This window comes from Ursus americanus, chromosome 17 (genome assembly GCF_024610735.1).
Source record: "Ursus americanus isolate L20-20 chromosome 17, mUrsAme1.1.p, whole genome shotgun sequence".
NCBI classification, from domain to species: Eukaryota; Metazoa; Chordata; class Mammalia; order Carnivora; family Ursidae; genus Ursus; species Ursus americanus.
The window spans coordinates 10712852-10738803 of NC_142143.1; the positions used below are offsets into that span (position 1 = coordinate 10712852).

At 56.6% G+C, this 25952-nt stretch overlaps 1 protein-coding gene across 2 annotated transcripts; it reads left to right on the plus strand.

The window, feature by feature from the left end:
• Positions 1–3089: 3089 nt before the first annotated feature.
• RAC2 (Rac family small GTPase 2) lies at positions 3090–18686 on the plus strand. Of its 2 annotated transcripts, none has more exons than XM_045779924.2 (7): positions 3090–3269; positions 5486–5557; positions 12484–12601; positions 13205–13267; positions 13664–13823; positions 15475–15478; positions 17207–17334. In XM_045779924.2, the coding sequence occupies exons 1-7, from the start codon at positions 3235–3237 to the stop codon at positions 17265–17267; spliced, it is 513 nt and encodes a 170-aa protein (XP_045635880.1). In that variant the 5' UTR covers positions 3090–3234; the 3' UTR covers positions 17268–17334. The 2 variants fall into 2 exon arrangements, with proteins under 2 accessions (XP_045635880.1, XP_045635878.1); XM_045779922.2 differs by lacking the exon at positions 15475–15478 and adding an exon at positions 17913–18686 and having other exon boundaries at positions 3092–3269; positions 17207–17338.
• The last annotated feature ends 7266 nt before the right edge of the window (positions 18687–25952 follow it).

Genomic DNA, 25952 nt, shown 5'->3' on the forward strand with positions numbered 1-25952 from the left:
ATCCTGGGGCTTGTGGGGAGGAGGAGGGAGGGCCCTGACCCAAGTGGCCTCAGGGTAAGAACGAGGACCTCTGTGAGGACAGTCTAGGGAGGTGGGTTGGGGCTGAAATGAACAAGGGTTTTGGAACAGGCCCCGGTGCCCGAGAATGAAAGAGTCTGTCTCCTAAGGAAATGAGCTCCCCGTCACTGGAGGTATGTGAGCAGGGGCTGGGCGGTTGCTCTGTGGAACCAAGCGCTGGATGCCAGTGGTGCAAGGGTGGGGTTGGGTAAACATGGCCTTGGTGATCTCTGCGCGCATGCCCAGAGGCCCCGCGGTTCTGTGATTCAGTGTGGTTAAAAGAGGACAGGACTGAATGAATAACCAAACTGTGACACATCCCCGCTGGTGACAGGGAATGGGCCCGGCTCAGGCAGCAACACGGGTGCGTCTCCATGAAAGAAGTCTTTTGCAAAGGTCCCATACTGTATGATTCCATTCCTGTGAAATTCTAGAAAATGCGAAGTAATGTAGAATGACAGAAAGCACATCAGAGCTTCTGTGGGGGGGGGGGGGAGGGGGAAGGAGCTTCCCACAGTGATGGAAATGTTCTGTGATGTTCTGTGCCTTGATTGTAGCGAAGGGTTCACGGGTGTATAGAGCTGTCAAAATGGATGGAATTGTACGCTTTAAAAGGATCCATTTATTGTAAGTAAACTGTATCTCAGTGTAGACACTTAAAGAAAAAAAGGTAAGGCGGAGAAGGCTGGAAAGGAGGCCGGGGCTGCTGCATCATCGCCTTTGTCGCAGGGACTGGGCCTCAGTGTCCCTATCTGTGAAAGGAGGGAGAACCTATAAGGAGAACCTAAATTCATTTCCAGTGTAGTGGCCACAAGTGTGTCATCCTGGGCAAGTCAAGGAGCCTCTCTGTGCCTTGGTTTCCTCATCTGTAAAGTGGGGGAATAACAGAGCTCCATGTGCTCTGAGCCATGAATGTCACGCTGGAGGCACGCAGCCTCGGCTACCGTCCTTCTAGTCCTGCTTCCACCTGGATGCTGTCGTCTGGACTGCTCACTTCCCATCTTGTTCCTCCGCCAACCCTGGCCCGTCCACACAGCCTGCGGGCCGCCTGCAGATAGGGACATCCCAAGAGAGCGGTTTCAGGGCACCTGGGTCACTCAGGGCAGAGCACAATTTCTTTGGGACCAGCTTTCTAATCTGTTCTTGGTGTCCCCTGAAGTACCAAGCCCAGAGCCAGCTATTCAAGTGGTGGATTGTCGGATGCATGCAGAGTGAAGGAGGGAGTCTGATGGCCCTAAGTCAGGGAGGATTTTGCTTGGGTTGTCTCGGAGAAGTGGCCTTCTCAGCCTGGAGGGCCACCAGGGCCCTGTATGGTTGGGCAGGCTGTTCACTGCAAAAGGAAGCCCCGCCCTAGAGGGGCAAATGGGGGATAAAACCTAGTACATATATCCCTTTCCAAGTCATACCGTGTTTTCCCAAAGAGGTGCATTCTTTTTTTTTTTTTTAAGTGAACATTTTGTTCTGGAAGAATTTTAGCTTTACAGAAAAGTCACAAAGATAGTAAGAGAATTCACCTATATCCTTCACCCAGTTTCCCCTTACATCGACATCACTTACATAACCACAGTACACTTGTCAAAACTAAGAAATTAACATTGGGACAATACTGTCAACTCAATTTCAGTCTTGATTTGGATTTTACCACTTTCCCCACTCTTGTGCTTTTTCTGTTTCAGGATCCAATCCAGGATATCACATTGCATTTAGGTTTTGTCGTTGTTGTTTAGGTTAATGGGGGTTGCCCGAGGGGCTAGCAATGGTTGGGGAAAAGAAGGTGGGTACAGGGAAGCACCCAGAATAAAGTCCTTAGATGGTTTGTGAGGGAGGAAGCCCAGGGTGGGTCATGGGGGGGGGGGGCACTGTCCTTCCTGACCTGGTCTGAGCACCATGAAATGTTTCCCGCTGTCTCAGCTCAGCTTCTGCAAAGGACAGAGGAAAGATATCAATGTTTGTTGGCTGGTTTTAATCATTGACTGGCCACGTATTGGAGCTGGCCACTGTTCCGGGGTTTCCTGGTTCGTCCTAAGTGACAGTCCAGGCTGGGTAACCAGTGGCTCTGTTTATTTCTTCCCTTGAGTGTGGGAAGCAGTGGCAATGAACAGTAAGAGTCAGGTGAACTTGGAGCCCATGAGGAGACCCCGTGCTGCTCCGATCCCGAGTCTACTCATGGCTAAGGGGGAAGCACTCACCCTCCCCGTGGGCTGCAGAACTCAGGCTTTGTCCCCCCAGCAGCTGAGGTGCCAGAACTTGGAGTCCCCTGGCCCCAGGTTTGATTTCAGCCCGGTGGTCCTAGTCAGTCAGCTGCCTTCTCAGACCCTCCATTTGCCCATTGTTAAAATGAGCCATGAAGCCTTGTTCCAGGGTGCCTGGTCCCCCAAAGTGACCTCGAGCGCAGGACCTGACTGCCTATCACTTCCCTTTTATTTCTCTTTCTCCCTCGGCTGGCCCTTGCCCCCTCCCTGCCCCCCACTCCTCTGCATCTCCCATCCTTTCACACTCCGGCATCCCCAGGCTCACACCTGCTTGGGGGAGCCTCGTGTCTTGCTCCCGCGATCCCCTCACCTGGAGTGCCCTCTCTCTGGCCCCAGTTTCCGAGTGCTGGCTCAAGAGCTCACGGGCCCCAGCTCGCCCTCTATGTAGCTCTGAGGTCCCCTCCCTGGAGATCCCCCATGACCCCATCGCTTCTTGCCCTGTTTTACGGACACACGTGTCAGGTGGTATCTTCCCCAGGGATCAGCTGTACCTTCTGCACCCAGGACTCATAAGCACCTGATACTAGGCCTGGCATACAGTAGGCGTTCATTAAATGCTTAACACTTAGAATTGAGATGAATTGAGTTCCTGGAAGCCTGAAGTCTTTGGAGAACAGCTCTGGCCTTGCCCCTTGGGCAAGAAGTGAGGCCCCAGCCCGGAGGGTACCCAGGTCTCCTGCGGGTGCCCTGGCCCAGCACCTGAGGGGCCCCGAGCTGTTCTGCCAGACCGCATGCTCCGCCTTCTGCAAACGGCTGTTGGGGCAGCAGCTTGGGTAAGTTCCCCTTCCGCTTCCTCCTGCCTCCTGTCCTGCTGCTGCTGCTCGGCCGCTGGGGCGCCTTGCCAGGCTCTCCAAACCCCTGGAGCCCGCAGAAACCCTCTGCACCCTGAGCTGTCGCCAGCGCTGCCTCCCAGGCCCCGGACGCGATGCAGGCCATCAAGTGTGTGGTGGTGGGAGATGGGTAGGTACCTGGCCGGCTGCATGTCCGCACCTGGCTGAAGCTCTCTACTGGGCTATCCCTGAGACCCGCCCGCCCTGCAGATGTAGGCGTCCCAGGGAGGCAGCCGGGAGGAGTGGCTCCTTCCTTGTCCTGGGGCCCAGAGAGAGCCCCCGAGGGGGGCAGAGGACAGCTTCACCCTCTTGGCCCACTTCACTCCGGAAGCTGCTTGGGTGGAGGTGGGTGGAGGGCACAGTGCCTGGGGCCCCTCCCCTGCACCCTGAGAGCTGGAGCAGGTCTCTTACGGGACCTGTGTTCAACTCCGTGGATGCAGATGTAGGGGGTTGGACCAAGAATCTGGCCTTTGTCCTCAGGCTGACCTGGGCTCTAGTCACTGGCTTGTACCGCTGTGTGTCCTTGGGCAAGCCGCAGAGCCTCTCTGAGCCTCAGTTCATCCATCTGGGGCGAGGCCACGCCCCCAGGATTGATGGGGGGTCACCTGACATATTTTGAGTGGCTGTCCCGTGCAGAGGGTGCTCAATAAATATTAACCTCCTCCCCCTCCTCCCTCCCTGCCTCTCCCCTGACCCCTCAGCCTGCCCAGCTGGGGAGGATGTGTGGGGGATGTGGGCGAGGAGCAGAAGGGGGAGGGGGCCATGAAGGGAAGGTGGAGGGAGGAAGGGATGGGAAGGTGATTGGGAGGGTCAGTGCGGGCTAGGTTGGGCTGAGGGGCCTTCTCAGCTGTGGGATCTCCATGACCTCGGGTTGTCACGTCCCCGTGGGCCTTTTTCTAACGAGGTTTAAGATGCTGACCCCTGGTACCAGCCAAGAGCCATGTCTCAGGGTCCTGCTTACAGGAGCATTCTGGGCTTTCCTGTGAGTCCAACCCGGCAAACGCCACCGTTTCTAGCTGGCCAGGCCTCCGTTCCAACTCTCCCATTCTACGGAGGGGCAGCCTGAGGCTTGGAGAGACTGAGATCTTTCCAGGCCTGGGTCACAGTGGCCCTGACATGACAGACCGACTTTGGCTCTGATGGATCTCGTGGGAGCAGGTCCATTTATCAGCCCAGCCCTCAGCTGATTCCGACGCACCCGCCTGCCCTTATCTGCCCGCCTGCCCAGCCCAGCTCACTTCCGCTTTGTATCTGATCTGGGGAGGGGAGGGCAGAAGCCAACGTTCCAGTCATTCGAAGTCACCTTGGTGGCAAGCTTTGGGGAGGGCAGTGGGGGGGTGGGGAGAAGGTGGCCGGCCTCCTCAGAACAGGAAGTGACAACACAGGAGTGGGGCTGGAAGGCCCAGGGCTGCCCCTTTGGCTGCTAGACCTCCCAGCGCACTACCCGCGCCCCCTCCCAGCCCAGCAGACCCGCAGACCCAGGGAAGACAGCGCCGGTCATGGCTGCCACTAGCACTTTCTACATGCCGGGCACTGGACTCAGTCGCACCGCCTCTATTTGGTCTTCCCACCAACCTAATAGTAGGCCCATTTTACAGGTGGGAAAACTGAGGCTCGGAGAAGTTAAGTAATTTGCCCAAGGCCTCATGGGATGTGAGGCCGGATCTCTCTGACTTCAAAACTCTGTGCTCTTAACGGCGGCTCTCTCTGGTGAGGTGGGAGGGAAGGAGGAGGGAGGGGCAGGCTTTCCCTAATGTTGACTTGCTGCTTCGCTCTGCCAGACACCTGCTGGCTTCTTCTATGGGCTTCATCGGATTTACTACTCAGTACTCTCCTAGGAGGAGCTCCTCGTATCCCTATGTTCTAGGTGGGGAAACAGGCCTAGGGAGGTTAAGTGCCTTGCCCAAGGCTGTGCCACTGGGAGGTCGTGGCGTTGGCGTCTGAAGCCCAGGCGTGTGACGGCAGAGTCCCGTTCAGGCACCAGGGGCCCTGCGGCCTTGTCCAGTTTAGTGCGCTCCTGGGGAACCCCTGCTCTTAACCCTCTGTCCCACACATCGGTGTCACCTGGGAAAGCTTGTTAAAAATACAGACTCCCAGTTCTGTCCCGCTCCCGTGGACCAGAATCCCTGAGGTGGGACCCTGACGTCTGCCCTTTAACACACACCCCCGACGACTCTTCCGAGTCAGGTTTGGGACCGCTGCGATTGGCATTCTCGGGTGGGGAGACTGAGGCCCGGAGCAGTGGGCCTGGATCTTCCCTGAGGGCTGGGCTAGGGGACCCAGAAACCTCCCTTTGTCTCGGGCGGGGACCTTGACCACTGTCTTCTCGAACCTCTTGTCTTTCAGAGCCGTGGGCAAAACGTGCCTTCTTATCAGCTACACCACCAACGCTTTCCCAGGAGAGTACATCCCCACCGTGTGAGTCCTGCAGGGGGGTGGGGAGCGGGAGGATGGGGGGACACGCATCACCGGGCCCGCCCCCTCTACACGCACTTCCTGTGTGCGCGGCCCGCGTGGGCCTTTGGGGGTCTCTGCCTGACCACCCAGGTGTGAGGCAGCAACCAATGTTGAGATGGGCAGGGCAGTGAGGCCCCCAGAGCCGGAGAGACGGTGCAGGTGGGGTGGTGCCGGAGGGGCTGCCTCCCAGCTGGGACACAGGGCTGAAGGGAGGAGGGGAGCGGAGGGTGGGCTGGGTGGAAGAGGAGGAAGAGGCAGTCAAGGGCCTTGACCACGGAGCCGACAGCAGGACGGAGGCCAGTGGGCGGTCCTGCCCTCTTGTCCGGTGTGGAGGCAGGGCCGTCATTCGACGTCATGTAAGGGTTCGTGGGTGGCAGCCTTGGGAGGGAAGGGTATGTGGGGAAACCCCAGCCCTTGGGGGCCCCATCGCTCACAGGACAGCTTCCCCACCCCTAGCCCTGCATTCAAGGCTCCGTGCCGGCTTCTCCCAACCTTCCCTTCCAGCGTCACTGCCCTTACGTTGCCTCATGTTCTGTCTGCTGGTCCCCACCAAATGCTCCCTGGGCATTTCCACCTCAGGGCCTGGAGTGCCTTCCCTTCCCACGCGTCTAAGACCTCCAAGGCCAGCTCCAGGGCCCCTCCTCCTGGAGCCTGTGTCACCCAGCCCGAGGGACCTCTCACTGCCCAGAGTGACTGTATCTGATCTTTCCCGTGACTTGGAGTCTCTGGAGGGCAGGGGCCCCATGAGTTCCTTTGGGTCACCCCATCGGCTTAGCACAGGACCCGAGGCACGCTATGATCTACACGTTGTCTTACACGCGCTGGCTGTGTTTTGAGTTGACCTGAGCTGAACTTCATGCACAGGCCCTAGAAGGATCCATCCGGGCTTCCACTCCATCTACAGAGAGCCCTCTGTGTGCTGGTCCTGCAGGAAACGTCACACATGTGCCCTCACTTGATCCTCACGAGAGGTGGGCATTCTGCCCACAGGGGAAGCTGAGGCTCACGGCAACCAGGGGGCTGACCCCCAAGACCCTGACCGGCACCCCGGCCTGGGCCAGAGGAAGACAGGCAGCCAGGACGGGGCAAAGAAACCCGGGTAGGGAGCCCAGAAAACCGAGTTCTGCCCCAGCATGGTTCCCAGGTCCCCAGCCGGCCTGGTGTCAGTGCTCGTTCCTCCCTGCACCTGCTGTATTTGCCCGGTGGCCATCAGTCATCAAGCATTTATCAGGCATCTCCTAGTGCTGAGGGAGGCTGGCTCAAGGCCAGAGGTAAGGCAGCTCCTGGGGAAGGTCATTGTCACCGCCGTGCCCTGGCTGCCTGCCGGCCCGCCTCTGCCTGTCCCAGCTGGGCAGGGGGCCCATTTGCTGAAGAACCGTAGACAAATCCCTTCCCCTCTCTGAGACTCAGTTTCCCTTTTTCTAAGGCCAAGGCTGGGCTGGGAAATCCCAGGCTCACTGCCAGGACGCCTCCCCTGGGCAGGGAGATGAGAGGCGTGTTCTCTGGTGCAAGATGGTGGGAGGAGCAGAGGCGAGGCCAGACCCAACTGTTCCCAACAGCTTGAAGAACCCTGGCCCCTGGTGGCCCCTGGTGGGCTCGGGACACCGGACGGCCTTGCAAGCCAGGCAGAATGAACCAGGCAAGGTCTGCTTTCCCAGGACTCTGGGGAGTTGGGTCAGACACTAGGGCCATCTTGAAGTTCTTAGCCTCTGCACAAAGGACCTTGCATTTTCCTTTTGCATTGGTCCCTGCAAAGGATGTGCTGGTCCTGCCTGTCACCCTCCTGTGTCATCCAGGACAGAGTTGCTCAGCTCTGGACAAGCCCTCCGAGGGGCTCCTGCTACAATGCCTGTCCCCTGTTACAGGGAGGGGGAGATAAGTCATGCTGAGCCCTTGACATTGGAAGGGGGGATGCTGCTGGGGGAGAGCGGAGTTGGAGAAAATGGGAGATCTCTGGCACAGAGATAAAGATGGGGAGAACTGCTGGGGCTCGGGGCCGGGAGGGTTTGCTGGGGCCATTGGATAAGCAGGCGAGCTGAGCTCAGCTCATTGCCAGGGGTGGGGAGTTAACAGCTCAGGGTCACACCCCCATTCCACAGATGGGGAGACTTGAGCACGCTCTGTGGGTGGTCTTATGCTGGGCATTGGGGATCCCAAAATGTGGCCTGCGCTCGCGTGTCTGTGACATAGGGGCTTTCCCTTATCTACCCCTCCCCCTTACAACCATTCTCAAAAGGAACCCCAGATGAGTTTTCAAAAGTGAAAATTAGATGCAGCCAGGCCCAGGCCTAAACCCCTCCCACGAGTCCCCTTCACGCTTGAAACGATCTCCTTTCCTGGCATGTGAAGCCCTGAATGGCACCTGCCCTCCAGCCTCATCTCCTACCACAGCCCCCCTCACCCCCTCACTCCAGACTCCTGGGCTTCCTTACGGATCCCAGACGCACCAGCCTCCTCCACGCCTCTGTCCTCCTCCTTCCCATCACTCAGTTCCCTGCTCAGGGAGCAGCTCCCTGACGCCCTGTCTCAAGTGGTCCCTCCCCCCACCCAGGCCCCACCACCCCAGCCCCCTGCTTGATGTTCTTCATGGCCCTTCCTAATCTGACTTGCTCTGCTGGCTCTGGGAGGACAGGGCCCTGCTCTGTAGTTCACAGCTATCAGACCAGCTTCTAGAAGAGAGCGGGCATCTCACTGGCTTTCTGCAGTGACTGGGTGCTCTGGCCTGCTCTGAGAAGGTGCCAGAACTCAGCTCCAGCAGACGGCTCGGCTGGTGGGAAGGAAGAACACATGGCTAATTTAGCTCCAATTGGCCAGTACTTGACTTTCACCTTCATTTCACCTCCTGGCCAGTCAAGCCTGGAATTCCATGCCCGTGAGGACACCCAGCCTCTTCTGCTGCGCGCTCGCTGCCCCTCCCCCATGCGCCTGCCGCCACCCGTGTGATTCCCTCACTGGGCTTGGCTGGCTCCAGCCTCCCCTGCTCAGCAAGCTGCTTCCGTCCCCTTGTGCCCTACCTGGGACACCCCCCTGCCTCCCTCCACCTCCCCCAGCCACATTCCTCTCTCACTGCCAGCTCTGTAAGCCTCCCCCTGGCCCCCCAGCTTCCCCTCTGACCCCCCTCCCAGGCTTCTCCACTCAGTGGCCAAGAGGAGCCTTTTCTAAATGCCAATATGATCATGTCACCCTCCTGCCTGGTGAAGCCCCTCAGCAGGGCCCCATTGCCCTGAGGACTGAGACCCGAGTCCCCACAGGGGCCCGTGCCCCACCCAACCTGGCCAATCCTTCCTGGTCAGCACGTCACCAGCCATGCATGCCCCCTGGCCTCTGGGTTCCTTGAATACACCTTCTTCCTTTCTGAGGGTGGGCTTGGGTGGGGATCAGGTGAGGCTGGGGGCTGAGCTCCCCCCCATCCCACCCCCCCACCCTGCCCCAATCCCCTGCTCCACTCCATTCTAGGGTCAGGGCTGGGCCCGTAGCCGTGGGAAAGCAGAAAGAGGCCACACGGACTCCGGGTGAAAACACTCCACCTGTGTCACCTCGGGCAGGTCACTCCTGGTTTCGGAGTCTGTGCCCTCATGTGTGTCATGGGGACAAGGGTGGCATCCGCTCCCTGGGCCCATTGAAGTGGTCTAAGTAGGAAGGGCCTGGAACAGTCATTGACTCCCCCGGGTGCTCAGCAAACGTGAGCTCTCTGCCTTCCTACAGCTCAGGGAAGCTCCATGCCCAGGCTCAAACCCCCGACTCTCCAGCCACGAAACAGCCCCCCTGTTTACCCTGGGGGATTTTCTGGACTGGGGAACAGGACTTAGTCCTGGGTCTGCCGCCAGCCGACTGTGAGATCTTGGGCAACTGCCTCCCTGTCTGTGGGCCTGTTTCCTCATCTGGAAAAAGGGGTGAGGGCTGGCCAGAGGGGTGAGTCTGAAGTAAGGGGGACCCCGGGAGGCGTGGATCCTTGCTGCACGCCTGCAGGAATCCCCCCTCTTCTTCTGGGGAGGGACCAGTGCGTATGTGCGAGGACGCTGAAAATGCGATCACTCAGCAGCTTAGCATCTCCCCGCGGGGTGGTTTGAATGTCCTCCGTCTCTTTGGATCCTCCTAATGGCCCCGAGAGAAAGGACTTTTTTCCCACATTGAAGAAAGTGAGGCTCAGAGAAGCTAGGTGACTCACCCAGGGTCACACAGCCAGGACGAGGCCTCACAAGGAACTCTGTTCCCTCCTAGCGCTGGGTGGCTGTCCCTGGGGAAATCAACCCCCCCCTCCAGAGCATTCGTCCACTTGCTCACTAACAGGTGGCACCGAAGGAGCAAGGCTTGAACCCCAGCTCCTATGCTTATGAGACGGTTGGCCTTGGAAAAGTTATTTGACATCTTGAGGTCTCAGTTTCCCCATCTGTCTGATGGCAGTAACTTGAGGTTCTTATGTCTTACGTGACCTGGGACTTCAAGACCTAACATAGAAAGGTCCCTAGCCTTCTGCCAGGCCCCAGATCTGGTGCTTGGTGCTTCTCTACAAGGCCCCAGGACCCTGCTCTTTCCCCATCGCCATGGCCCCTGAGACCCTGGGGATGGCTCTGAGAGGACACATGCCTTTGGCTCAAGGAATCTCGGGAGGCTTTTTGGCACCAGAATTTCAGGCCGGACATTAGAGAGGAGTGTCCCAACACCCTAAGTGTGTCCCGAAGGAATGTTTCTGACCGAAGCCAAGGACAACCCAGGTGCTTCATTTCCCATCATGCCCTGTGGTGTCTCCCTGGACAGTGCCTTCTTCCTGACGTCCCACGGCGGTGTGGGTGGTATCTAGAGTTGGTACACGGAGCACCTACTATGTGGCATACGCTGTGCTGGCCTCAGGGCACAGCGAGGATCAGGCCAGGCACGCTGCCTGCTGTTTGTGCGAAGATTGCTGGCTTGGGGCCTGGACTGGCTGGGGGCCAGGAAAGGCTTCCTGGAGGAGGTGACCTTGAGATGGGGCTAGAGGTGGGTGAGTAAGAGTCAGCCGGGCACGGGGAAAGAGGAGCGAGGGAGGAAGAAGAGTGGGAAGTCAGAGGTGGAATGTCTGTAGGAGCTTCCAGGCCGTAGGGAGCGGGGCAGCTGCGGAACTGAGAGGTGACCGGAACTCTCCATGGATGGATAAGCATGGTGTGTTAAAAACGTCAGGCTACTCACTCTTGAGTATGCGTGTGTCTCTCAGATCAGGTGTCTTTGGAGTTATTCTGAAGCATTAGGGCTTCTTCTGCCTGTCACTGAGCAGCATTCTGTGAGGGCTTCCTGGAAGAGGTGGCATTCCAAGGCCTTCAGTTCAGTTTGCTTTAATTCTGATCCACTCACTGGGTGCCAGGCCTGAGACTGGAGACGAAGCAGGCATGGGCCCTGCCCTCTTGGAGCCCATGGCGCTTGGCCAGACAGAGACACACTAACCGCTTATTTAAGTCAAGATAAAGCAGTTGCCCGAGGGAGGGAGCAATGAGCTCTTTCCAGGTGCGGGACAGGGAAGGAGGTGGCCTGGAGGTTTCCCCACAGAAGAGGAACTGCCTGCAGGATTTTGAAGCATGACTAGGAGACAAGGGTGAAAAGGGGTAGAAGGGTATTCTAGAAAGAGGCACAGATGGCAGCAAAAAAGCCTGGAGAGTAGGTATGACTGTATGGTCAGGGTAAGTGGGACTATTTGAATGAAAAGAGGTAGGGAAGGGCCTTCTGGGCAGGAGCAAGTACAGGGAGGTGGGCAGTGTAGGCCTTGCCCAGGAAACAGCTTGGCTGGTGTATGAGGGGAAGAGAAGGAGGAGGAGCCTGAGGTCTCAGGGGACCAGGTCAGGGGCCGGAAAGCAGGGCCTGCACAGGTGGGCTCAGGGAGGAGTGACAAGGTGATGACCCCTAGCCCTCACGGGCAGGAGGTGAGGGAATCTGTGCAAGCATAGCTGGGGCACAGGGCAGTGAGTGCTGGTGTGGGCACTGGCCGCACGCACAATGGGTTTCTCACTTAGTTTGGTCACTCACTGGCTGTGTGGTCTTGGGCAGGTCACCATACCTCTCTGATCTCAGTCTTCTTTCCTGCAGACTAAGAAACCAGCACTTTCCTCTCAGGGGTATGTGTAGTGAGAAATACTGTTGGGTTGAATTAGGAAAAAAAAACCCCAACAACCTGAAAGCTTGTTTGATTGCCCTGGCGGGAGATTTTGCTGTCGCTGTCAATAACCACCCCCACCCCCCCAGCATCCCTTCGGCATGGGTCTTATCTGGGTATGCTGGTGGCATTTCTTGAAATTGTCCGTGACTGATGGCTTTTGGTGTGCACTTGGGGGTGGGCTGGAAGACCAGGGATTTGGCGCCCCAGGACATCCTTCTGCCAATGGAAGACAGAGATGCTGGATAGATACCCCAGGTCCTGCCCCCCAGGGGCGCCCCATCTCCAGCAGCCCCAGCAGTGACGGCTCACGGGTGTGCCCGGTAGCGCCCCTGGCCCGCCCTTGTCTCTTCCCCCCTCCCCTCCTGAGGCTGCCAGTGGACCACCTCCTTGTCTCAGGATTTGCTTGGTGGGGGGAATCCACCTGAGATGGGGGTGACCGACCTCAGTCCAGCACAGGAAGTGGGGCAAGTTGATTCAGATCCAGCCTTAGAGGGAACGGCGTGCAGCCTCAACAAAATCACTTCTCAAAGGATAGGCAAGGGCAGAAAGGTGATTAGAGACAATGTTTCCCTCTTGATGCTTACCTGCATTTAAACAATGTTAATGTAATGAATCAGGAAGGAAAACAAAGAAAAGCCGAGGGCACAGTGCTGTGTGCCTGCCCGTGGCCGCGCCTCCCTGGGTCTTGGCCTCCGCACAGAGCGATGCGAGGCTGGACCGGAGGGACTGACCCTTCGGTCTCGCCTCCCCCCTCCCCCCACAGGTTCGACAACTATTCAGCCAATGTGATGGTGGACAGCAAGCCGGTGAACCTGGGGCTGTGGGACACGGCGGGGCAGGAGGACTACGACCGCTTGCGGCCGCTCTCCTACCCACAGACGGTGAGCTGCCCTGGGCTCAGCCTGCTCCTGCTGGGGTCCATGCCCTGGGGAACCCTGCCCATCTCAGTAATGCCCTCCTGGGTGGAGCCGGGGCCTCCTCCCTGCACTCCTCCCTGCCTTCCTTCAGTCCCCCTGCTCTCACTGTGCCATCTCCGCAACCCCTCTGCCTCATGGGCTCTGGCACCCCTTGGCTTCCCATGGGTGGGGCAGACAGACCCTGGATGGGGCCCCGATAGGGAGCGCAGGACGCTGAGTCCCAGGGGTGCTAAGGAGGGGAGGAGAGATGGGAGGCAAGCCTGCAGCTGTGGCCGCTAGGCCCTGGCATCCGTGGTTCTCCCTCGAGGCTGGCAAGGAAAGGGCTGGGGACCAGATGATAGGTAGTGAGTGCCTGGTGAGGAGTACGGGTTCTGGCGGCAAGCCCTTGACCTCACCTTCCCCATCTGGAGAATGGGGTGGTAGCGGCACTGACTACAGAGGGTTGTGTGAGGATTCACCACTTAGGACGGGCCTTTCGGAAGGGTTGGATGAACAGCTCAGGGGCTGCCCAGGTGGGATGGCTAGAGGCCTCCTCTCATGGGTGACCGTTGCCTGCTCTGTCCCCAGGACGTCTTCCTCATCTGCTTCTCCCTTGTCAGCCCTGCGTCCTATGAGAATGTCCGTGCCAAGGTGAGCAGCACCGAGTGGGGCCTTGGGAGCTTGGGGCAGGTGACCCTGGGGGAGGGAGGGGCCGCAGGGGGCATGGCAGAAAGCGTCCCCAGTGCCAACTTGGGCTGGTGGGGGGGGGACTCTGGAGGAGAGACCCAGAGGGGGGTCAGAGGGGGCTGGGGCGGTTAGCTTTACTCCCCACCCTCCCTAACCTTGTCCCCTCTCTCTTCCCCGCACAACCTCTGCCTGCCTTTTATCTCTCTTGAAATCTTGCTTCTTCTTTTCCTGCACACACGCCCCCTCCTGTACCACCTCACGCCTCTTCTCACCCCCTCGCGCCCCCTCTTCTCTTCTCATACTTGGTGCCCCCCTTCTCCCCACGCCTGTGCCCCCTCCGGCCCCCACCTGCCGGCCCAGTGGTTCCCCGAGGTGCGGCACCACTGCCCCAGCACACCCATCATCCTGGTGGGCACCAAGCTGGATCTGCGGGACGACAAGGACACCATCGAGAGGCTGAAGGAGAAGAAGCTGGCGCCCATTACCTACCCGCAGGGCCTGGCACTGGCCAAGGAGATCGGTACGGGGCTTGGGCTCAGAGAGGGCAGCTGCCTGCAGGTGGCATCGTGGGGGATTCAAGGGGCTCCCGGGCCAGGCTGTGCCGTCGTGCTGGCTGTGCGACCCTGCCTGCGTCTCTGTGCCTGGGTTTCCTCAGCAGCAGGACATGGCAAGAGCCGTCGTTCCTAGTGGATGGGGGATCAAATGAATTCACGGCCATGAAGCAAGCCAGCTGAGCACGGCACACTGGCTGCTCGGGCTAGTCAGTAGTGGTAGTAGTATGTATTCTCCATAAGTAGACACTGACACGAGTGCACTGGAGCTGACAGAAGCAGGGGCAGAGTGACATGTGCTGTGATTGCTCGGAGGACGAGCAGCCAAGTCAAGCTTGGGTTTCCCGGGAAGGCTTCCTGGAGGAGGTGCTTCTGCTTTAGCTTTGAAGGGTGATTTCCCTGCTTCCTCCTTCTCACCACCCTTTCCCCAGCCCCCCTCCTCAGCCCCACTGCTCTTTGCCTCCTGATCCCCGGGCCAGAGAAGTAAAGTGACTTCTCAAGGCCACACAGCTAGGAGGTGGCAGAACTGGGATTGGAATGCAACACGGCAAATTGCCGGCTTGGGGGCCTTCTTGTGGGGGCTCAGGGTCTGGCTTCTCCCACGGCTTCTGGGCCTGCTGTCCCAGGTCAAGTCCTGACCTGCCTGCAGCTTGGGGTTGGGACACTTGCCCAAGAGCCTGGCATCCCCAGCTGCGTTTGACCACCATAAGCAGTGACCCAGCGTCACCAGCAGTGACCTCTGCCTCACCACAGGGTCCTGTGGACCCAGGATTTGGCCCCTGAGTAGGTAGGGCCTCCCCACCCCAGCCCTGCCTCAGCCCCACCGCTCTTCCTTCCGCCGGAAGTGGGAGGGCTCTGGGGACTCACATCTCTACAGGAAGAGAAACCGCAGCTCCCACCTCCCCCTTCCTGTGACTAGGCCAGTGACATGGCCATCTTCCTCAGGGGGCCTTGGGCTGCCTCTTAAGCCTCAGGTCCCGAGCCCCATCCTGGGGTCTTTGGCTCCTCGGCCTGCTGCCTTTCCTCACAAACATGGCGGTGGTACCCTTGCCTTCTCTTCTTCTCTGACCGGCCCATCCCCCAACGCCTTCTCTCCAGGGCTGACTCTCTAGCCAGCATGCGACCCGTCCCCTTCTAAAGCATGTGCTTTGGGACAAGGAGAAGGCGGCTGGAGGCCCGGATGCTGGTCCTGGCTCCAGCACCAACGGTGTGTGTGACCTCAGGAAAGTGACTCCCCTCTCTGGGCCTCAGTCTCTCCATCTGCGCAAGCTGGCCTGCGCGATCCCCAAAGGTCCTTTCTCCTCTGTAAGGAGGTGGCTCGGGGTCCTGCCTTGGTCTCTAGCTGATCCCTCCTGGAGCTGATCCCAAGGGGAGGTGGGGCAGGATCACTGACTTTGAACTTGACTTGTACCGGCCTAAGCCGAAGCAGAGGCCCGGGGAGCCTACGGGTCTGATGAGGAGAACGACAGCTGCCTCTGCCCGAGCCCGGGGTGGTGAGTTGTGGAACCGTCGAGGCCCCAGCCTATAATCACTATAATCACAGCTGGGTGACTGAGACTGAGCACTTCCTGGGCGCTGGGCCATGGGTCTTCCCACTTTTTTCTCATAACAACTATGAAGGAGGGTCTCTCATTGCCCCCACTTTATAGAAGAGGAACGTGGAGCTCAGGGAGAAGTCACTGGTTTAAGGCCACGCAGCCAGGCTGGGGCAGAGCCCAGCTTCAAAGCCGGGCTGCCTGGCTCCATCAGTCATGGTGATCAGGGCACCTGCTGGCCTGCCCCCATGTCCTCTGCAGCTCTCCTCCCCACCTGCCTCGGCTTGACAAGCTGTCCCAGGTCACCATGTCCTAGACAGATGCAAGGCTCAGGCACAAAGAGGCGGACTGGCCAGAGTCCTCGGGTGGTCAGAGGCAGAGCTGAAGAGAGCCCTGCACCCCCCGCCTTCACACCCGTCAGGACCTTTGCTGTGGGCGCCACTGGGCCAAGAAGAGCAAGAGGGTGGCAGGTTCCAGGGAGGGGGTGGTCGGTGGGTGCAGAAGAAGTGGACACTGGCGGTGGTCCCTTTCTGGGAGACAGTGGCCAGATGCCCAGCGTCACCCTTCTAGGCACAGAATGTGATAAGGGGATGAGGCTCCCAGACTGAACCCGCCAGCCAGGCCCTGGGACCTGTGCCCATGCTCCTGGGTGGGAGTATGTTCCCAAGTAGAGGGGAGACATCCAGCGCGTGACCTCGTGCAAGTCACCTCAGCTTCCTTGTCCCTGCCCCACCTTTTCTTTCTTCCCAACCCCAGGTCATCTGTGGGCTTCCTCCTTCCAGGGGCTGCCCCTTCCGGAGGTCCTGGCTCCCCTCTCCCCAGCTGTGTGTCTCTGGGACCCAGGCTTCCCCTCTCTTGGCCTGTTCCTTATCTGTAAGTGGGGAATCACAGTATTTGTTCACATGGTTTTTTGGAAGCACCCAGCTCAGTGCTTAGCAGGGAGCAGGTGGCCATCAGAGTCGGTCTGCCTCCTTCCCCCCAGAACAGCAGACTCCAGTGTGGGCAGAGTTCCCCTTCCTGCCCCTCTCTTTCCTCTTGCTCCTAGAATCAGCCCCCAGCCCTCTCAAAGAGGGGATTTTATGGTCCCTTACTTCAGAGAAACTGTTGTAGTGGTCATGGGAACTCACACAGGTTCCTTTCAGAAGGTCATGGAACGCTGCCCCCAGGAGTGGGAGCTCAGCCTGCCTTTCTGGCTGTCTGGGCCCCACCCAGGCTCCTGCCCTGCGCTGTCACATGGGAGAAGGCCAGTCCCCTCGGGGGGGAGGGAGTGTGCTGTCATCCTGTTCCCTCACTGACAGCCCCAGCCACCCCTAGGGGGAGGAGAAACATCCAGCCTGAGACTTTGGACAGATGACTCCCCACCTGTGGGCCTTGGTGTCCTGTCTGTAAAATGACACGATGCTAAGGAATGGTCAGGTGACATTCGCAAGGTCCTGGAGCCTGAGCCCAAAGCGCCTCGGGCCTCCTGGGGGAAGCATGGAGGTAGGTAGCGCCTGTTTTCTAGAAGAAACTGAGGCATGGAGAGATTCAGTCACTGTAGCTGGAACCCCTTTTTTCCCCAGGAATGTATCCAAATTCCTGCCTGCCTTCCACAAATTAAGGGCCGCTGTGTCTAAGGAACCTACAGACCTGCCCTTGTGGGTCTTCGCGTCTCCTTTCGAGTTCAAGCTCCCTCTTCCAGACACGAGGAAGCAGAGGCGCAGGGCTGTGGTCACCCGACCCCACGGCCTGGCACAGTGTGTGGCTTGGGAGAGGTTTCTGCCCAGGGCCGTCCCCTGACCTTGGCTCCTGCCCTCTTACCTCTCCCCAACCCCCAGACTCGGTAAAATACCTGGAGTGCTCGGCCCTCACCCAGCGAGGCCTGAAGACCGTCTTTGATGAGGCGATCCGGGCCGTCCTGTGCCCCCAGCCCACGCGGCCACAGAAGCGTCCCTGCAGCATCCTGTAGGGTAAGAGCGCCTCCTGCCCCGGCCCCAGGACGGCCTGCCACCCACACACTGCGGGCTCCAGCTGGGAGGGGGCATCCAGCCCCAGCTCCGTGGCCTTCCGTTTTGTGGGGAACAGCATTTAGGCCAAGACAGAAGGGGGAGTATCAAAGTGGCCTCAGTTTCCCTATTTGCCTAAGCCAGTCTGACTCAGTGGAGCCCGGGTCCCAGAAGGAAGGGGCAGGGTGTCAGGAAGTGCCAGAGCCACGGCAGGGGTGTCACTAGGCTTCTACTTTGCCAGCCCTGCAAGAGGGACAAGGGGTGGAAAGAAGGAGACCCAACAGCCCCCGATAAGAGTGGAGGCAGGGCAGGTGCAGCTGAGACTCCTGGGGCGGGGGAGGGACCCGTGTGGGTCGGAGGCAGCCTGGAGCAGTGGGACAAGAAGGATGGAGAGGCCTCGGTGTGGTGGCTAGCAGGGGGGGCTGGTGAGAGGGCCAACCCGGAGAAAAAGATGGCAGGTGGCAATGAGCCTTGAGTGGGGAAAGCAGGCGATTCTGCTTGTCCCCAGGTTCTTACCTCCTGCGTGTCTCTCTTCCAGGTTGCGGCGCCCAGCCCTCCCAGCCAGACGGCTGTGACCTCCAGGGCCCTCACCCAAAGCCCAGAGGCACCCCGGCTGGCCCTGCTGTCCCCTCCCTGTGGTGTCTCTTAGCAGATGGCTGCAGAGCTTGGTTGCTCGTCTTCTCCGGGCTGGAGGCCCCTGGGGCTGGAAGGCTGTGAATTTGCAGGCTCTGCTCCCGATCCCTTCATTCTCCTGCCTTCTCAGGGGCCAGAAGTGTGCCACCCCTGCATTAGTGTGGTCAATGCCAGCTGCAGCATGTGGCAACATCGACCCCTTTACCCCAGTCCCACCCGATGTCTGAATCCCCTCTGGAAATTCCAGGCCGGATGGTTGCCAGCCACCACTTGCATACCTTCAGGGATGGGGCTCTCACTCCCTCCTGAGGCAGGCTACTCCAATACTGATGGTCTTGCTTGTCTGAAAGTTCTCCTTCTACTGAGCTAAAACGAGTGTCTCCGACGTTTGCTCCTGTGGCCTTAGTTCTCCTTTTTGGGACAACACACACACACAAAATCAAATTCTCTGCATGTCGGTGGGTACCTGCAATAGCCAGTCAAAACCCTGGGTCCAGCGGTCTCCTGCCATCGTCTCTCAAGACTTTCTACGCCACTCACAGGACCATGAGCTACATTTGCCTGTAGAAGTCTTGAAACTTTCAGACCCTGCCAGTCAGGACTTTTGCTACTGCAAATGGAAAACCTAATTCAACCTGCTTAAGCAGAAAATAAATCTATTGATCCAAATTTGGAAATATCATGACTTCAGGTGCAGTTTGACCAAGGGGACTCAAAACATGTCATCAGGGATTGTTTCCCTATACCTCTTTGCCCTGACTTTTGCTGTCTGGTTCATTCTCTGGTAGGTGACTCTCAGAGCGTCCTTCCAGGTTCAAGGTTAGGGGGAAAAAAAAGCAAGCTTCTGCCCCAAGCAAAGTTTTAATTAAGGTTTGCTCTGATTGGACCAGCCCAGGTCTTAGACCCCCACTTCAACCAATCATATTTGTCGGGGAGGGGGTTGTGACGCTCTGATTGGTCAGGCCTGGACCACTTGCCGTGCTAGAGCAAGGAGAGGAGTCAATGGCGGATAAACCTTGCGTTCTGGGATGGAGGGGTTGGTTCCCAAATGAAGACAGAGATCTTGCTGGAATTTGGGTCTGTGGGTGTCAGGCAGACAGAACTCCCCAACCTCCACTATTGGAGCTCACGGGAAGCGTCCCAAGAGTGTAAGGAAGCAATGCCCCTCCCGGCAGGCAATAAGCAAAGGCAGCGTTTCTTTAGGAGAGAAGGTGGGGCTGTTGTGAGGAGTTAAGTTCATCCGTCAAGTCCAACCGCGCCTGGTGTGGAGCCGGTCCCACCGTACTGTTTGCTACTTTACAAGGGCCGGCCTTCCCGTTCCTGTGGATGGTTACGCTTCTCTATTCCAACTTCATCCACGCATTCCATGCATACGTGTCGAGCACCTTCTCGCTCTGCTCTAGGTGTGGGGTCCAGCGCTGCGCACGAGTTCCTGCCTTCGTGGGCTGACCCTCTGGAAAGGCTACAAGGAAGGAATAAAAAGAGCGATCTAAGACCCCACCCTTGACGGCACAGAAGTCCCCCGATTCCCCGCCAGTGCGATGCTTTGGGTTTCTATCTTCTGCTCCCCCAGCGCTGCCCTCCTACGTCCTGAGGTTCTGGGGCAGGGCCCTCCAGCTCCCTGGCCTCCCAGGATCCCCACCCTCTTGAAAGGGGCTGAGTTGGGGGGGAAACCCCGTGGCGCTTCTCGGTTTCAGCTCAGACAAGGCCTTTTATGTTTTTAAGGTTACTTCTCCTTGGAAACCAACCACCCCCGTGAAAAACCCACACACGCATGACGCAAACACAGACCCCCACACCGCATACGTTTGTTGTTTAGAAGCCCTGGGGCGCCCCCTCTAGTCGGCCAGAGTCTGAGGAGAGCCTCTTGGGTTCCCTGCTCTTCTGGGGCCTCCAGATAAATCTGGGACCCCTTCTGTTGGCCCCCGGGGCCCCGTCACACTCGCTTCCCTCTCTCTTCCCCTCCACCCTGAGACTGAACTCTCATTTCCTCAAAGCTGCTTTGACACCTCTTTCATCCAAGCCCTTCCACACCCTGGTGTGGTCCTCTTTCCTCGAATTATTTCCTCTGCTCCTCCAACTTCCCTGCATGCCCAGGGCGGGCGCGGGAGAGGGGGACGGGGAGCCTCTGCCGCACACCTCTTCCCCTGAGCCCACCCCAGTGGGCACGGTCCTCGCTTTATGCCAATCACAAGGTCAGTAAATAAATTCTCTTGCTACTGTGTGTTCTCACCTAGCACAAATTATCTCACTTAATCCCTAGGGGCCTTCCAGTGTAGGTTTTAGCAGCTGGGTTTTACAGAGGCACAGGAGGGCGCGGGAGTGGGAACTAGAGCTCAACTCACGGAGGCAGACACTCTCCTTTCCCACCTTCTCCCACTACCCCTACCCTTCTAGCTAACAGATACCTAGTTTCACACAGAGCAGCAAGGTGTCCAGCCCTAGACCAAAAACACTTGTTTTCCCAGCCTGCTTTGCAGCTGGGGTCTCAAGGGTGCAGGGCACTGGCTAAAAAGACAAGTGTAAGCCAGCTGGAGAGGTGGCTTCTGTGACAGTGTTTGTTTTCTTCCACAAAAAAATGGACACTGCCCTTTGTCCCATCCCCTTCCCTGATGAATGCTGATGAGATGTCTGGAACCGCAGCAGCCATATTGCACACTTGAAACCACAAGCATGAAGATCCAAGCTAACATGCTCAGAATGGAGGAGCAGAAAAATCACAAGAGCCTGGATCCTTGACGACTTTGGTTGGCACCTGAGCCAACGCCAGCGGCTGCCTTGTTATGGGAACAAAAGGAAAATGAAACCACCGATTGTGTGCACCATGGCTGGTCAGGGTTCTGTTACCGTTAGCTGACAGCATTTGTAACTGAGGTCTTAGGTTTCTTAGCCCCGTGCTCTTTGCGTCCAGCGGTCACTGGACACGGGGTGAGTCACTTGTTTTGTTCTTCGAAGTGGCTGAGCACCAGAGGCCCTTTAGCTAGGAAAGAGAAACCTCAAGGGCAGTAGGTGAGGAGCTGGTTTTGAAACAGGAAGAACTGTTGGTTGCAGGCAGAAGCTGACAACATGGTGATGCTTCACGCTGACAGCAACCACCCCCCAGACACCCACCTTGTAGCGCCAGGCCTGGGCTAGGCCGCAGGGCATCAGACTGGGCACCTTGCAATGACAGCATTGCCTGGCGGGCAAGGAAAGCACCTGCCAGATGAATTACTTCATTTGGGGTTTTCGGTCTCAGAGCCTGGCTGCTCTTTGTTCCTTCCTCCAAAGCAGAGGCCTGGGGGTCCCCACGGCTCCTCCTGTTCCCCCCGCCCAGTATCCATGGGTCACCAAACCTGGAAAATCTGGCCTCTCATTGTATGTGAGACCCACCCCTTTATCTGGCCCCACTGCCACTCCCTGCTCCAGGCTTTGCCTCTCTGTCCTGCATGGTAGCCGTGACCACCTGGCTGGCCTCCCTCCATCCACTGGTCCCACCGGGCAGCTCAGGGGCTCCTCCTCATTGACAAACAGCTGTGCCACTCAAATGCCACGATGTACATCTCTTGCCTTAACAGATGCCTGTGCCACCATGGATTCATTCGATCACCTACTCATTTAGCGAATCGTTCTTGGCACTGTGCATCAAACATGGGGTTTGAGGGCGAGTCAAGTGTGGGCCTGCTCCTAGGAGCTCTCAGCCCTGGGGGGAGGGGGCAGCGGAGCCAGCCGAGAGCCCTGAGAAATGGCTGCTCTGCTTGGATGGCTCACTGCAACCCTAGCATGTCTCTGGCACCTCGTAGATGCTGGATAAGTGTGTGTCGTTTATGTAAATGAATAAGCAGATGGAAGAATAGACTTTAATGGGGAGAGAGACCCAGGCTTCCCAGCGACCCAGCTGAGCCCAGCCTTCCGGCCTTCCCTGCCAAGGCACCTGTCATGCGCGTTGGAAGTCTTGGATGTGCCAGCCCCGTCGAGTCCCCGGATGACTGCGGCCCCAGCCAAAATCATGTGCGGCCGAAGAGCATCCAACCAAGCTCAGCCAACTCGTAAAATCATGAGAAACAATACCACGGTGTACTGAAACAGTGACTTTCCTGGGGCTGAGATTCCTGTTATCTCTTCCTTGCATCTTTTCCCTCTCCTCCCTACCCTCTTAACTCCCCTCCCCCCCGCCAACAAAGAATAGTCACCTCTGGGGACGTCTGACTCCATCCAGGTCTCATGAGATGTAAGAGGCAAGACAGGGTAGGCTCTGGGGAGGGAGACAGGGATCTAGGATGGTTCTAGAAGACTTCTGAAGGCTCTAAGGTAGGTGAAATGATGAGCAGTCATCCATGTAATTTGAAGTTCAGCTCAATTCAGTTCCCATGTACTAACCCCGGGCTCCATGCCAAGCTGTGTGGGAGCTGGAGGTGCAGAGACAGTGAGATCCAGCACTCAGCTCCCTGGAGGCTCAGGGGCTAATGAGACAGACAGATGAGCAAATCGACACCTGCCATGCGGTTGATCCACGTACCATGGAGGTGTGTACAATAGAGCGAAGAAGAGATTCTGGCCTCAGGGTGCCAGGGTATAGATGTTTCTGCCCCCTCCCCCTTGCTGAAAAGCAGCCACGACAATAAGGAGAACACGAAACAGAAACACAAACTCTCATCTTCAAAGAAACCAGGAGACACCTGTGACCCCAAACCACAGCATACAAGTCTGGAGAGCAGATGGAGGGGTGGTAAATGATTTAACAGAGCCCAGGGAAGGCACAGCTAAGTGCCTGCTGTTCTGCGGTGGGGTGGGGTGGGGGGTTTGGAGGTGGGAGAGCTGCAAACCAACTGACCTTGCAGAACCCCTGGGAGGCTCCAAAGTAGGGGATCCAGACACCACAGATGGCAAGGCAGGAGGCTGAAAACCGGTGGGTCATTTGGAAGTTTGTTTAAGGGGCAATCAGACCTCCAGGTCCTCCCCTCGCTGCACTATGCAGCCGGGCAACCATCCCTCCCCAGCCTGGGCAGGAAAATCCTACCAGAGATTTCTGGACCCAAGGACGCCAGCTACAAGGCAGGTGGGGGTGAGGCCCCAGTCTGATTATTTGGGACGTAGTAGGTCTGATTATGCTCGGCAGGTTATCACTGCCCCCACACCCAGCTCCAGGGGTGGAGCTACTTCCCCATTCCGCTGATGCTAGCTTTGGCCTTTGTGCCGGTGGGATGTTAGCATATGCGTCATAAGGTGAGCCTAGATGGGCCCGCAGCCTTGGGCATGTTCTCTTGCGCTGATGAAAGAACTTGCCCTGGTAAGGCCACTGGTTCCAAGAACTGACCTAAAGCTCAAAGCAGATTGGCCTAACTTAGCCCAGCCTAGATCAACCCATTCCAGCTGACCTGAAGTACAAGAAACCCTTGTTGGTGTGCAGCACGGAGGGCTGTGTGGTTGTTTGTTACACAACAATAGCTGACTGATGCAGGGGGATTCAGTGAAAGTCTGAATACTCAACAGGGTGACCCTAGCCCCCGTCCCTGGCTGAGTTCAGAAATGCTAGTGCCCAGGCATACACTTATCCCAGACAGGAATCTGCGGACAGGATCTGACCACCCCAGAGAAAAGTCTTGCAGAGGCTGACATCCGGTAATATCTAGGTATCCTTGACAAAAGATCCAGCTGTCCCTCCAGAGACGTTCGGTATCGCGCAGGCTCTGCCTTTCTCCATGGAGCTGCCAGTCTGAAAAATGAAGAGGTAACGAAAGATGAATGGACAATCGAGGAAAGTTCTGCCATGAAGGAGACTCAATCAGACAAGCAGAGAAAAAGGAACTAGCAAGAAATAGAGACCAGGCAGTGAGCAGATGAAAACTTAAAAGAAACCATCACTGCTATCCTTGGGGAGGAAGGAAACGTATTATACCCACGAATAAATACAGAAGACCATAATGAGGGAGCAATCAGAAAACAGAGAAGAACTCTTAGAAATTAGAAATGTGTTTATTAGATTTCTTTTTTAATGAGAAGGTTTGGAAGATAAAAGAGTGATCAACAACAACAGCAGCAGCAGCTCCTAGAAGGGAGAATAAGATGGTAAAGGTAAACAACAAGAAAATTGCAGGGTTAATCCAGGAGGCCGATAGTTGAGTAAGAGGAGTTCCAAAAGAAAGTAATAGAAAAACCTTGTCCAGGGATGTCTGGGTGGCTCAGTCGGCTGAGCATCTGACTTTTTTTTTTTTTTTAAGATTTTATTTATTTATTCGACAGAGATAGAGACAGCCAGCGAGAGAGGGAACACAAGCAGGGGGAGTGGGAGGGGAAGAAGCAGGCTCATAGCGGAGGAGCCTGATGTGGGGCTCGATCCCAGAATGCCGGGATCACACCCTGAGCCGAAGGCAGACGCTTAACCGCTGTGCCACCCAGGTGCCCTTGAGCATCTGACTTTTGATTTTGGCTTGGGTCATGGTCTTGGGTTTATGGGTTCGAGCCCCGTGCTGGACTCTGTGCTTAGCTTGGAGTCTGCTTGTCCCTCTCCCTCTGCTTCTCCTCTCTCTCTCTCTCAAATGAATAAATAAATAAAATCTTAAAAAAAAAAAAAAAAGAAAGAAAGAAAAATCTTGTCCAGAACTGAAGAACACAAATCTTCAGATTGAAAGAGTTCACTAAGTGCCCCCAAACACTTGGTGCTGGGACCAGGCAGTGGCAGGGGGAGTGGGAGCACAACACAAGCCTTACAAAATTGCAGAAGTTTAGGGATAAGGCAAAGATCTTAGAAGCTTCCAGAATAAAGGGAAAACAACCTAAGGTTACACTCAATGGATTGAGAATAAGAATAGTACTGGGAAGCCAAACTATGGAGAGAGTCTAAATCTCCAGTGACTGATGAATGGATAAAGAAGAGGTAATATATATATAATGGAATATTACTCACCCATCAAAAAAGAATGACATCTTGCCATTTGCAATGATGTGGATGGAGCTAGAGTGTATGCTAAGTGAAATACGTCAGTCAGAGAAAGACAAATACCATATGATCTCACTCATATGTGGAGTTTAAGAAAGAAACAGATGAACATATGGGAAGGGGTGGGAGGGAAGGGAGAGAGGAAAATAAACCATTAGAGACTCTTAACAATAGAGAACAAACTGAGGGTTGATGGAGGGAGGTGGGTGGGGGATGGGATAGATGGTAAAGGCTATTAAGGAGGGCACTTGTTGTGATGAGCACTGGGTGTTGTACGTGAGGGATGAATTGCTGAATTCTACTCCAGACACCGATATTGCACTGTATGTTAACTAAGTAAAATTTAAATAAAAAATTTAAAAATTAAAATTTAAAGAATTAAAATTTAAAAAGTTTTTAAATTAAAATTAAATTTAAAAAAGGATAGTACTGAGAGCTAGACATACGGACAGATGCCTCCCATCATCTGAGTCAAAGTAATTCTCAACCTAGGATTCTATACCCAGCCCAACTATCAACACATGAGCGAGGAGAATGAACTATTTTCTTTTTCTTTTTTTTTTTTTAAAGATTTTATTTATGTGACAGAGAGACAGCCAGCGAGAGAGGGAACACAGCAGGGGAGTGGGAGAGGAGAGGAAGAAGCAGCCTCCCAGCGGAGGAGCCCCATGTGGGACTCGATCCCGGAACGCCGGGATCATGCCCTGAGCCGAAGGCAGACGCTTAACGACTGCGCTACCCAGGCGCCCCAAGAATGAACTATTTTCAAACATGGGCACTTGCTCAGGAAATTGCTGGAGGATGTGCACCCATGAGATCAGGGAGTAAACCATGAAGGAGGAAGATTCAAGAAATGGGATCTAACACAGGAAAAAGCTGAAGGGAATCGCTGATGGAGTGGTGGAGAGAGACTCTCGGGGCGGCAGCCACGCACAGGCATAGAGGACAGCCAGGTCAGAGAGGAGGAGTTTATATGCCTCCAAGCAGAAATCCTCACGGAGCTAAAAACGCTGGAAACTCCCCTGT

Excerpts from the sequence above, each read along its gene's own strand:
- RAC2 (XM_045779922.2), top strand. The coding sequence starts at position 3,235 with ATGCAGGCCATCAAGTGTGTGGTGGTGGGAGATGG. Across the intron at positions 5,558-12,483 it reads GGAGAGTACATCCCCACCGT|GTTCGACAACTATTCAGCCA; the intron begins GTGAGTCCTGCA and ends CTCCCCCCACAG. Across the intron at positions 12,602-13,204 it reads CGCTCTCCTACCCACAGACG|GACGTCTTCCTCATCTGCTT; the intron begins GTGAGCTGCCCT and ends CTCTGTCCCCAG.